The sequence below is a fragment of the Magallana gigas genome, chromosome 6, assembly GCF_963853765.1.
Source record: "Magallana gigas chromosome 6, xbMagGiga1.1, whole genome shotgun sequence".
In the NCBI taxonomy this organism is placed as follows: domain Eukaryota; kingdom Metazoa; phylum Mollusca; class Bivalvia; order Ostreida; family Ostreidae; genus Magallana; species Magallana gigas.
Genome location: NC_088858.1, coordinates 17,437,974 through 17,451,332, shown reverse-complemented (window position 1 = coordinate 17,451,332; position 13,359 = coordinate 17,437,974). Strand labels below are relative to the sequence as shown.

The 13,359-nt window shown below is 34.1% G+C and overlaps 1 protein-coding gene across 2 annotated transcripts; it reads right to left on the bottom strand.

Moving 5' to 3' along the window:
- Nucleotides 1-2: 2 nt before the first annotated feature.
- On the bottom strand, nucleotides 3-13,003 carry LOC105319352 (peroxisomal ATPase PEX6). Of its 2 annotated transcripts, XM_011416856.4 has the most exons (20): nucleotides 11,708-13,003; nucleotides 11,073-11,248; nucleotides 10,778-10,818; nucleotides 10,513-10,652; nucleotides 10,161-10,312; nucleotides 8,636-8,756; nucleotides 8,278-8,350; nucleotides 8,046-8,123; nucleotides 6,867-6,884; nucleotides 5,361-5,512; nucleotides 5,085-5,186; nucleotides 4,596-4,672; nucleotides 4,353-4,491; nucleotides 3,737-3,857; nucleotides 3,462-3,546; nucleotides 3,292-3,353; nucleotides 2,801-3,026; nucleotides 2,526-2,603; nucleotides 2,286-2,425; nucleotides 3-1,727 (listed from the first exon to the last, which is right to left on the bottom strand). In XM_011416856.4, exons 1-20 carry the CDS (start codon nucleotides 12,953-12,955, stop codon nucleotides 1,516-1,518), a joined length of 3,441 nt encoding a protein of 1,146 aa, XP_011415158.3. In that variant the 5' UTR covers nucleotides 12,956-13,003; the 3' UTR covers nucleotides 3-1,515. The 2 variants fall into 2 exon arrangements, with proteins under 2 accessions (XP_011415158.3, XP_011415159.3); XM_011416857.4 differs by lacking the exon at nucleotides 6,867-6,884.
- Between the last annotated feature and the right edge of the window lie 356 nt (nucleotides 13,004-13,359).

Here is a 13,359-nt window from a genome sequence, read left to right as displayed (position 1 = left end):
AGAAACTGAAGGAAACTCCCAGTCTGCTGTGATCAACTTTCTACCAAACCAAAAGTTGAACGCAACTTTAGATTTAGAAATGGCACAATTTGACATGTCAACATTCAATAACAAAAAATTCTTGTCAGAGAAAAATATGTTTAAGTTGTTTCAGAAATGCATACCAATAGACGAGGAAACGAATGCATCAGATTTCACATATTTGAGAACAGAATTGGATTCCAAAGCTCCGCTATGCTGGCTGGACATTCAAGCATGGTTTGTCAGACAGAAACAGGACGATTTAAAAAATTCCAGACTTGGTGCTATGAAATCAAAAAGTGATACACAAGTGTCTTGTGAAGACCATCGGGATCCAAACAAGGCAGCCCTGGCCATGACAAGAGCCAAACAAGCAAGAATGAAGAGAAATCTCAGATATTCGGTGACTGCTGAATACATGAGGAATACTGTGTATGCCAATGAAGATTCCGCCATTGAGCTAGTTATTCAACTAAAAATGGGAACCAGTGGATTTCATTACCAGTTAAGAACAGAATTACTGGTGCACTGTCTCAAGTCTTACTGTGTCCCTTTTAGAGACCCGAATGTTAGTATTTACTGGGTTCCTTCCATTTCTGAATATTTTGCAGACAGTGATATTGATGAACATTGCCAGTGCATTGTAAAGACAAGTGGTCCAGTGTCCATTCTCTTCAAAAAGAAAGAATTGGCAGTGTGGAATACTATTGGACACATCTTAGGGATAAACCCTAGACAAATTCTAAACTTATAATTCTATACATGTACCTTGTGAACAGTATAACATGTATAGTATGTCAGCAAATTTAATGTTCATTCTTTTGTCCAACACACTTTTTGATGTTTTAAAAGTTTAATCATTGTTTTCATGTTCTTGTAAATCACTATTTTTAGATACAAAATACACAATTAAACATGACTTTCAAAAGAACTAAATTACTGTTATCATTAAAGAATATTTACAAACCATTATGTAAATGAATCATACATAATTATCACAGACAACATAAATAAAATAATGTGTATACAGAGGGAACAGTACAGTCTGTGTGAGCTCGCTCTTTGCAGACCACCATCCAAGAAATTCCAACAGGTGTTTGAGTGAGGAAAAGACCCCCCACCCCCACCCCAGTGACTTTTTAGATATAAAATTCCTTTAAAGTTATGTTCATCTGTTCAGTAATATCTGAAAGTAAACAGTTTATTCAAAACAACCCCAACCTACATATAAAAGGATGGGGGGGGGGGGGGGTGGTGATTTTTAGATATTTGAAATGGAACATGTTTCTATTAAAAAAAGTCAACTTTCCTGTGGGTTTAAATTGGTGGGGGGAATGGGCCCCGTACTCAAGGACCTGTGGAAAATCTAACACAATTTTAAAGTCTCAATTAAGTGCTGTGGTGACATCTAGTTCCCAAGTTTTAATACTGGTCTACACCAATATCCATTCCAAATATTTATTGTTAATCACTTTTGATTGGATTGGAGAGGTTTCAATATTCAACACGTTGAGCTATATTGTCTGGGAGCAGCTGACCAGTGACTAATTTGTCATGAATCTGATGATCCTTGTCATTGGAAAAAGAATCCCGAAGCTGCCGGTATCTTTGTATCTCAGAGTCTGTTAAAGATGGAGTTAGATTTTCCAGAGCTTCATTGAAGTCCTGTTGTGAAACTAATATTTCTTTCTCATTGACACTTTCACCTGCAAGAAATATGAAAGTATAAATGTAACGTAAATAAAATGTACTTTAAACAAGACTCAGAATTTATTACATGTATTTGTTTATAACTCTATAAATGATATGCATGTCTACATGCTTGCAAATCAGAACCCTTACTGTGGAATCATTAGATTTCGTTGTGGCTCAATTTTCATGGAATTCGTTGGTACCACGAATTAACATCCTCCACAAATTAATAAATTAGAGTTATAAAGTCTTATTTCCTTTTGTAGGTATAAGAAAATACACAAAATTACGTCCCCACGAACCTATAATATTTCAGCAATTAACGAAAATTGGCCCCAATAAATTTTAATGATTCCACAGTGCTCTCTATAACTGTACATTGGCAACTCCAGTTGCATTTATAACTACATAGGTACATGTGCATGAAAATTTCACATTTTTCAATGAGCATGGTTTTATATTTATTACAATGATGACCAATATGTAACATGCATTTAAGGATATATGCAAGTAGAGCAATTGCAGTAAATTATGCTATGATCAATGAAAAATACTTCATTGCTAAAAATTACCTGCTTCCAATTGCTGGATTTTCCTCTTCATTGTATTGAGCATAGCATCAGAACAGAGGGCGTAATAGTCAGCTCCAGTCAGATTTGAGGGACATTTCTCTGCTAAGGCATCTAAATCCACATCTTCCTCTAATTGAAACCTAAGGAGGTAAAATTAATTGAGTGTTTATTTGACAAATAAGGCAGAATTTCAAAGATTCATGACAGTTAAATTATCATATCAAAAAAATGTATGTATACCTTCTAGTAAGGGCTTTCATTACATTAAGTTTGGAGTTCTTGTCTTCTGGAATTCCAAGGTACAACATCTTATCGAACCTGATGAAAAAAAAATCAAAATCAAGATATATATCTTCTTGACGAATTAACATGTCTCCTAAAATATTCAAGGCTTGATAAAAAATATGCTTGAAAACTCTACACATACACCAGTGCACAGTGATTATTAACTGAAAAAGGTTATGTATATTTAACATATGTATTTCACATGAAAACAGTCAGTATTGGCTACCTACCTGCCCGGTCTAAGTAATGCAGAGTCTAGCAGATCAGGGCGATTAGTAGCACCAATCACAAACACGTCACAGGACTTGTTGAGGCCGTCTAACTCAGCCAAAAGCTGAGAGACAACTCGGTCCATGACTCCCCCAGAATCCCCTGACCTCCCTCGATTGGGGGCCAGAGAATCCAACTCATCAAAGAAAATGACACAGGGAGTGGCACTTCTGGCTCTCTCAAACACTGTAACAAGGTGTAAGTACATGTATAAACTATGTGACTATGACTGCAGGGGAAAAAGGTTATGGAAAAAATTCAGGCAAGTTTTTAGCCCTCCTTGCTATATGTGATATGTATAGAATGCATGTATTGTGAAAAACTCAATTGCATAACACATGCTGTTGCTGAACTACGTGTATGGGCTAATATACAGAGCCATGCAGTTTGACATCATAAAAATGAGAAAAAATATTTTTTCAATGCAAATATGGGTTACAATTGAACTTACCATCTCTAACATTCTGCTCACTCTGACCAACATACATGTTTATCAGCTCCGGTCCTTTCACACTATGAAATTAACAAAACAAAGTTCAGATCTTTACTCTTCTCTTGAAACATTGAAGTATTTATAAAGTTCAACTCAGTAATTTCTAAGATTGAGGGTGAACAAATAACCTTAAAAAGTTCAAGGAACACTCCGTTGCAATAGCTTTAGCCAGCAGTGTCTTTCCTGTGCCTGGTGGACCATAGAATAAGATACCTGAAAAATTAAAGATAAAATAATCACAATAATTTGGGGAAATATATACAGTTCCATTTGAATTTTATCAAACAATAGGAAAATTTCATTTAATCTTCTTTCATACATATTTAAACATAGATATGAGAGCCTTCATTATGGGGTTATTTGTATCACTGAATAATTGATTATCATTTTACTGTTTACAAACCAGAGCGTCTAAGTCCTGCTGCCAACAGTTCTGGGTACTGTAATGGAAGCTGAATAGTGTCCAGGATTTCTGATTTCACATCGGCTAAACCTCCGACATCATCCCACGAAACATCTGGGATCTGCAATCATTGTAATGTATATCTTACAATGTACATGAATCTTCTTAAGGCAAGGTATTTCAACCTTTATGAAGTCTGCACTGCATATCATTATCAACATTTTCTCATAATAAGCTACAAATACAAATGGAAGAATGGAAGAGAAGGAAAAAGTTTAAAAAGAACAGAAACCCCTTCATTGTTTTTTTATGGGTTATGTGTTATACATGTATCAACATGTACTGAAATCTTCATATCAATACAGTAGCTTCATAAATTAACTACACTATAGCTAAATATGCATCATTGCAGTTCAGTGAGTATATTTAACACCGATGATTTTCTCTTATCTATTACATTAATATAAATTTTCAATCCATTTCAATGTATTTATATACTTGAATAAAATACTTAAATTAAATTAATATAAATTTACACGGGAGATCACACTGGAAGCACAAGGATTAAATGCCTGCTGACAAGTACAGAACAAAGGGCAGTACCAGTAGTACATACCTTAGGGGCCCCTATGGTGTCTGAGTGAGCCTCCTGTAGCTGGTCCAGAGCCTTCACAAAATGATCTTGCTGTACCACTGTCCCCACTGTAGCAATGTCTTCCTCCTCCTCCACAGTCAGACACTCTCCCTTCCCTTTACTAAAAGACATTTAACAATTCTATAGTATTTTTAATGTTTTTATGACTCTACCATGTGATGATGTCATGATGTATCCCTTTCATTATCAAGGCTAATGTCTTACCAGTGTTTTAAAACTGCTCTGTAGGCCTCTCTTTTAGCATGAGCTACAAGTGCAACCAAATCACCCAACACAAATCCCTGAAAAGTACAAGATGATATATATCAGTTTTTCATATGAATTTTTATATACACTGAACATGTATTCAGCATACTGATGGATATTGTCAATGAGTCATTTTCCAAAACAATGTTACACATCTTAAAACATCCTAAGCAACAAATCATTAATGATTTCTTAAAAAACATCACTATACAGTGGTTGGGCCAATTTTCATGGATTGTGGGTTTTTACTTATACAATGTCATGCTTTCACTATGCCACAACCCAGAGGCCTCTTCAGCAAATTGAGTGCTCATGAGTGATCACCAAAATCTGGATAATTAAGATAGAGAACTCTAGTGAGTGCTCATGAGCACCTACTTTGCTAAACAGGCGTCATTTGCCATTTCCAGTTCATGTAACATAAGGAAAGAGAACTAGTGAACCTACTGCTGTCCTCTGAGCCAGGTACTGCCCAGAGAGATCCCCAGAGTAAGACACATTCTGCAGTAAACCGTCCATAATCTCTGCCCTTTCATCCTCATTGGGAACCTGCAATATACATGCACAAATGCTCATAGTATATCACATAAAATATATGTTCATCCCTAAAACAGTGAATATTTATGGAAGAATATAAAAATACAAAAAGTACATGTAATTGTAATAAAACCCCCACATAATCTACCTTTGTTTAAGAATTGATACAGAAATGAGTCAACTTACTTCTATGTCCACCTTATGCAGGAATGCCTCATGGATGTCTGATGCCAGGTTGCCAGGGGAATGGGTTGTTCCTATGACAACCACAGGATATTCTATATACTCCTTTCTCAGCCTCACAACACAGGACTTGAAGGTACCGGCCACTCGAGGGTCTAGCTCAAATAAACAGATAAAGGATTAAGGTATTAGCCTTAACTTGAAATTTGTTGCAATCAGCTGTGTAATCTATTGAGCAAATTTGGCAGAAACCAGCTAACATTCAATCAAGTACACTGCTTAATGTCTTGCATATATCTATAAGAATATGAACATTTAAAATAATGCTAATTCAAATCCAGGCTAACTTGCTGAAAAATCAATTCCCATGAAATATCGTACACACTAAACATAATTTGTTTACAGGATAATCTATACTTAAAACAAATTTAGCTTATATTTATCATACAAAGTATGTTTTTATCAGGGAGTTTGAATTACTCGTGTATTGGATGCCAATCTTCAATGAAGTATACAACATGTATATCCCTTGCACACAATCACCACAATCTATTAAACAAAGCTGCAGTAAATGTTACAGTAACTGTTCTATAACAATAATAATGTGCAAAACAAAATCCCTGAAAACACCTACAAAAGTGACCACCACAAACATGCAATTACTGCATTCATATAACAACATTGTACATGGTATACATGATGAGTGTATACAAGGACACTTGCACCAGAATTACATTTGAATACCCATGCAGGTAGCAACCATAACATAAGGATCATGTGTGGCAAAGATAAAAAAAAATTAAAGTTTGTTTTTTAATTTAAAAATTGAGAGAGCACAGAAATACAAAAAAGATTTTATTAAACATGCACATATTTTATAAACTTTATTTATTCTGTATATAAAAAGTGTATATATATATATAATGTAAATAATCATTATTTATTCTGGTTCTAATAAAACTTCAGCAAGCTACAAATTAATTCACAGCAAGAAACTTGATTTTAGAGTGCAGCCACTGGCATTTAGAGACAGAAAAGGAGCAATGAATATCACACTGGCTTTTCTGTGTGGAGTTATCTCTACATTATCAATATCAGATGAATTTTAAATGCTGGATGACCAACAGATGGGTTAAAATGATACAATTACTTAATCTACATCATTTAGCCTATGATAGTTAACTTTACATATTAAGTTTAAAAAAATGAGGACAGCAAAATCATGGAAAACTTCAGAAGATATCCACTTATATACTGGACATTAAGTCTGGCGCAATTTTAGAGTCTGCAAATCAAAGCAGAGGGTTCTTGATTAAAAGGTCAAAAAGCATAGCGTTACCTATTCAGAGTTGACCCTACATACCTAAATTTATACAATAAGATTAAGTATTGTAGACTCCTTCAGGGTTTTTCGTAAGTACATGTATATAATAGAATTACAAATAATTATGAAGCTAAAGTTACTTTATTTTTAATTGATGCATACAAATAATGAGTGATAATGCATACCAGCAAGACTACCGATACCTGTTAATGCAAACAAAATATGGGGTTATTTTATTATCAACTCATTCACTGCTGCTATACAATTGTCTTTTAAAATAAAGACACAGTAAACAAGGTATCTGTGAGCCAATGCTTACTAGTGATACCTCCACTCTGATGTGCATGTACAAAATAAGCTATGTCAACATTTAACAGGAAGTTGACATTGAATTTATTAAAAAATGAATCCCACCTAATGGCATACCTTAGCAAAGAGTGCGTTAAAATTTCAAGTATCTGCGATTAATAGTTAGATTAATAGTTGCTGAGAAATCTTTGTTGAAATCTTGTTCAAAATTTGGACTAAAAATAAAGAAAGTTGTCATTTAACAGGAAGTTGATGTCCCATTGGTATAAAAATGGATCCTACCAAATGGCATACCTAAACAAAGAGTGTATAAAAATTTCAAGCATCAATGATCAATAGTTGCCAAGAAAAATGGGACAGAAATTTGTTACGTGCAGACAGACACACAAGGGTAAAACAGTATATACTCTCTCCTTCGGAGCGGGGGCATAATAAGTGTGTATACTGGTACTTAATAGTGTGTATACTGGTACTTAATAGTGTGTATACTGGTACTTAATAGTGTGTATACTGGTACTTAAAAGGGAAAGTAAAAACACCTTTGTCTGTAATTATGGATGAAATACTTGTATACATATTCAAAATAATTTGGTTTCAATTTATAATCAACTACATTGACTGAAGATGTACTATCAATATTAAAAAGGAAAGGTTACCTGTTTTATATAAATCAGATGCATCTTTTACTATGGGTTTAATTTCATGTAGATAAATTGTGAACATAGTGAAATTTACCAGTAAACCATACTGTTATTTCCCAAAATAATTGGTACATGTACAACAAATCAAAAGGTATCCTCTCTTTGATAAAAATACTCTAAATTCATTGGCAAATGGAAATCATATAAAGCCACATTATGCTGCATATTAACAGTACATGTATAATATCATAAGCCCAAAAATCAGTTATAGGAGCATACTATAGTATTGTAAGTTAAAATTCATGCATCATTTAAAAACAGTTCACAGTTCTTTATATGTATTGACAAACTAACATGTACAAATGGTTACAGGGCTTCATTCAACACACTAAATAGTCATTCAATGATCTATACCTTCTACATTCCTTTCCTTGTCCTTTCCTAATGCATGGATACTGTGCAATAGCAGAATACATGGAGCAAAGGTACTAGCTGAAAACAAACAAAATCAATGTCAACCACAGCAGTGCATGGCACCATGGTACTAATACTGTGTTTTTGGCTTTTATGATTATTGTAGCTAATTATAAATTATTCTATGGCAAACATTTAAAAATAGTCAAAATACATATGGTAGATATTGTACCTGCATTGAAGACATTTTTTATTCTTGCTTCTATTGACCCTGATGCCTCCCCATATAAACTGTGGCAGTTCACCTGAAATCATACATGAACACTTCGTACCAATAAACACCATTATATTTAGCGGATATCTTACACAAGAACCTTTAATCTTTTTTTAATGCTTAGAATGCTTTTAAATAAAGTTTTTATTACTAATTAGCAAAAATAAAGCTGACACTTTATGACTTTAAATCAACATTGACAAGGGTAAATTGATAAATTCAAATGTATAAATAATATAGACATACATGTATGGTAAAATAACATGTACAGATCATGTAAAATATCATGTACAGGTAAAGTAGACTTTGACCTTACTTTATGGACATTCATGTCAAGGCGCCTAGCAACAGTCATGGCAACAGTAGTTTTGCCACACCCACTTGGTCCGGTCAACATCACAGAGGGCAATACATCCCTCAGGTTAACCGACTCCATTCTGCAAAGTTATAAAAATATGTTAACAATATTATGGACCTGAAACTTATCTGTAGTTTAACTGGTCAAAAAATTCATAATATGATGGGATAGGTAGGTTTTCATCTTTTCTAAATTTTATTGTAAGAAGAATAGCTCAACTAAAATTTGGAAATTGAGTTTTCCCCTTTTCAATATTGCACCCCCCCCCCCCCCCCAAACAAAAAACCCTTATCAATATGAAAGCATTTGACCTGTCGTTGAGGTTAAATCAAAGATGTCATTTAGCAATAGATACAAAATGACTAAACTGGAATCAACAAGGAAAAAGTATCATGTAAGAATTCAAAGTGTACTGCTGTGTATTTCGAGGAATTACATATTTATTATCTTTATTGTGTGCTTGTGCTATAGAGGAATTCAAAGTTTATTATGGCTTAATAGAATAAAGTATTGAAAATATTCTGGGTATTATAGAAGAATGACAAGGGTGTTGTAGTGTATTATAGAGGAATCACTGGTACAAGTGTTTAATAAAGTGGAAATACAAGATTAGTAATAGTATGTGGTATCATTGAGGAATTTCAAGATTATTTTAACACTGATTACAAACAAAAAACATATACAAGTGGTAAACGAGGCTTGATGGTTGTATCTTACTTCTATATTGCAGGGCAACGAAGAATATAGTGAATTATAGGAAATTTGAATAAATATAAAAGTGTTAGCAAAATAAATCTAACAAAATGCAAATGATTTTACACTGCCAATATGTTTATTGTAATTAAATGTAGTTTATCAACTTTAGTAAGTTTAAAATAAGTGTATGGAAATGTTGACCATCCAGCCTCATTCAAAAGAATAAAATGATCATCCATGTTATGCTAGTGTTTAGAATGAAATTACACATAAATTACTAAAAATAGCTAACACTTCAGATTCAGATTCTTTCATAACCACCACAAAATGATCTAGGAGATAAGCTAAAGGGCTAGCCTAGTCTGGAGTCAACTTTACCTGGAAGTTCTAAATAATGTTAACAAATGCAAAAAGATTACATTATCTACACTGCATTCAGAACATTTCTGTTGCAAAACTTTGAAAAAACCAAGATTTGAAATTTCAAACAATATCAAATGTTTTAAAATTGCTTAAATATCAAGTAAAAATTACAATCAGTAAGATAATAATTTAATGTTTAAGGCTATATAACACTGTTACACCTCAGAGACTATTTGTTTTATCCACTGTTGCCAACATATACTGACTGATGCAAGGAGAACGTGTGTCCTCAACTGAACAACAACCAGCTGTGGCTCAACTGATATTCGCCTTTTGTCATCACTGGTGAACACTTACAATACCTACATGCTTGAATGTCCACATTACACATGTAGACAGATATTGTATAGAGTGGATTCAGTACCTGTGCTGTAGATATGGTCTGATCAACATCTCCAGTTTGTCTGCGTGTCTGTTCATCCCGTGGATGTGGAAGGTCTGGTCCCAGTATGACAAGGGCTGGACGGACAGGTAGGGAGTCATCAGAAGGGGCACGTAACTGTGTACAGACCCAATCTATACACACAAACAAGTTAAAAACATTTTAAAAAGTGTTTGAAAAAAATGTGCATTCAAGTTCAAGTTTAAAGACACTGAAAACAAACTGTAAAATAATTTCCTAAGGTTGTAAAGTTTGTACATGACAAAAGTTCACATCTTTTTCAGGACATGTATTATAAACTACATGTACATGACAATAAAGGAAATTTAATTACCTGCACTACCCTGGTGGACCTGTGATCACATATAAAACTTGGAAAGTTGGACGGTGGCCCATCAAGTTTGACAACTTTGAAAAACACAGTGGGAAACCTTTTTTCTGAGTCACTGAGGGCAGAGCAATATTCTGGATCATCTACAAGGAGAAGGGTCAAAATTTACACATCAGCATTTCATTAAACATACAGTGAGAGCTTCAGTTAAGGTTACTCTTTATCTTCATTGGCACGTACAAAAATTTTACAACAAAACAGTATTTACCTTGACTTCGAACAGGTAACAGGTCACCTTTTGTTAATAATCTGTAATAAAAGGAAATATGTTCCTTCATGTAACATCTTAAATGAATGTATATATCTCAAAAGCAAGTCACATAAATAATACATGTATATGTAGTACATACAGCTAACAGATTTTTAGCAAATCCATCAACCCTTTTCAAATCTTCAGGATTTGCACCGCTTTCGCATTGCAGAAAGTTATATACCAGAATATGATTATGCTTAAAATATTCATATCCAAATTTTTTATTATATAGTTTCACCAAAATCCAAACCTTGGTACTCTGAAGTATGCTTTGATAGCCTCTGATTTGATCTGGCGGGGGCTGTAATAAGGGGAGATCACTATGGAAATGCTGACTTCTTTTGCAGTAGGGATCTGACTATTCCAGGAAGAGCTGATGGATCCAAAGTCCACATCATGCTCACAACCAGAGGTGCAGTTGTATCTCTGAAATAATCATAAAATTTCCTACAAAGAATTCTTTTTTGCCATTTTGTTAAAAATAAGGTTTTGATTCTTTAGCCTGATAGTTGTGAATACCAGAAAAATCAGAGGACAAAGAATGGTATTATCAATTATTAAAAAACAGCATCTGAATTCAAGGTCCAAAACCTTTTGAGAAAGGACATAACTCTCACAAAGATTTATGACTTCTAATATTTTCATTGTAAAATCAATTAAATCAAGTAAAATAGTGATTTCTTTTTCAAACTATGACCAACAAGGTATGTATTTCAATTATTGGGATCACTACCGGTACATAAAAGTAAAAATCTTTCATAAATCTAATCATCACTTTTAAAGCGAAATTTTGTATATGCAAGATGAACAGTACAGAATTCAAAACATGCATTCTTGGTAGTCATATTCACATAATGCAAGCATGGAGTTTACAATGAACTTTACCTCTATCCTAAGGTTGCATGGCACTTTTTTGGACACCATCCCACATGAGTTCTGCAGATTAAATATTAGTAATGGGGATACATACACTGTGTTGACAGCTGACATGGGAGTAATGCTGTCCGAGAGACATTTCACTAGAGCAAGTCTGTAGGAAACGACCGTAGAATTTGTCATTTCAAGGGAAACTTTGACTAAACTCTCTTCAAAGAACCCACTTTGTAGCATGTTCATTTTGGACATTCCTATGATGTACATTGGATCAAATGTAATTTTCTTCTGAACTTTGCACAAAAGTTTCCGCCATAGTACATGTTGCTGTACTAATTCAAAGTTGAACAGATTGTTGTTGGTTTTGGATCTAAAAGAACTCTTCTTGATGCCAATTGTCTTAGCACCCAAGTCTAGAGATGATGGCGGTTTAAGAGGCTGACAGAAGTCTGACATCAGAAAATGCTCTAGCGTTTTGACTGCTTTGGTTGGACTTTGAAGCACAAATTCAGCTTCTGGGGTTGTCGGTGTTTTATCTCCAATATATGAGAGAACAAGCTCCGTATCAACTGACATTAACCCCTGACGTAATGGACAGCATTCAAGCACATGCATGTGATAATACATATCTATGCTGAATTTTTTATCATTAAAAAATAGTTCAGGAAATGGTGCCAGGAAAATATCATTGACTTTCAAGAGCACATCACGTTTACACACTTCATTTACCATACCAGCACTGAAGTCCATTTTCTGCAGCCATTTAAAAGTTATATAGTCTGTCACACCTATAACAACTTTAAGAATGGGAAACAAATGTAAATGTCGCACGTAAATATCATCGTCCCCAACGATCTGATAATGACATGCAAACTTTTCAGAACACTCAAGACAAATTTCATCTGTTTCACCATCAACTTCGCTTTCCTCTTCCAAAATCCAACAGAAAGCTGTGACATCTACGTATTCTGAGATAGGGTCGGTGAAATTCTCTAGCTGATCCTGTGTGTAAGAAGCTGAAGGGGAGAATGGGTATTTATCCCCAAGTATGGGTGTATCCGCAGGGGAGGAGGAGTGGAGAGCGCTCTCTTCCACGTACAATCTCTTGGCAACAATTGATAAAGTACAAACACATTTGTTCTCGTCTGAAATCCCCAGTTTAAGTGCATCTTTTCTATAAATCCTAACGTGCAACGGGTGTCGGTCTGGTGGATAAGGACATTCACTGAAACTTGCCTTTAGACGCTTGTGTGCGTACATTTTGACCGAGGAAATTCAAGTTTCTTTTAATTGTAGATCGAACCCGATGTATAAATGGGACTAAAAAGACCTGCTATGATGACCTGATGAACTTTCTTTCCAAGTTTTAGATGATTAAATTGATGTTTTTTAAATAATTTTTGCATATTATTTGATTAATCTTATATGTCTTAAATGATTATTTAAAAAAATATTAAGTTATTTCATTACACGTTGGGTATAATGTCCTGATTTTTTTAATGACCTGGTGAACTTTCTTTTCACATTGTGCATAATTAAAAAGATGCAATATAAGTATTTATACTAATTATCTGATTAATCTTTATGTGTCGTTAATGATTTTAAATAAAAATAATAATTTAGTCATGCCTTTAGAATATCCAGGGACGTATATACTAGTAAAT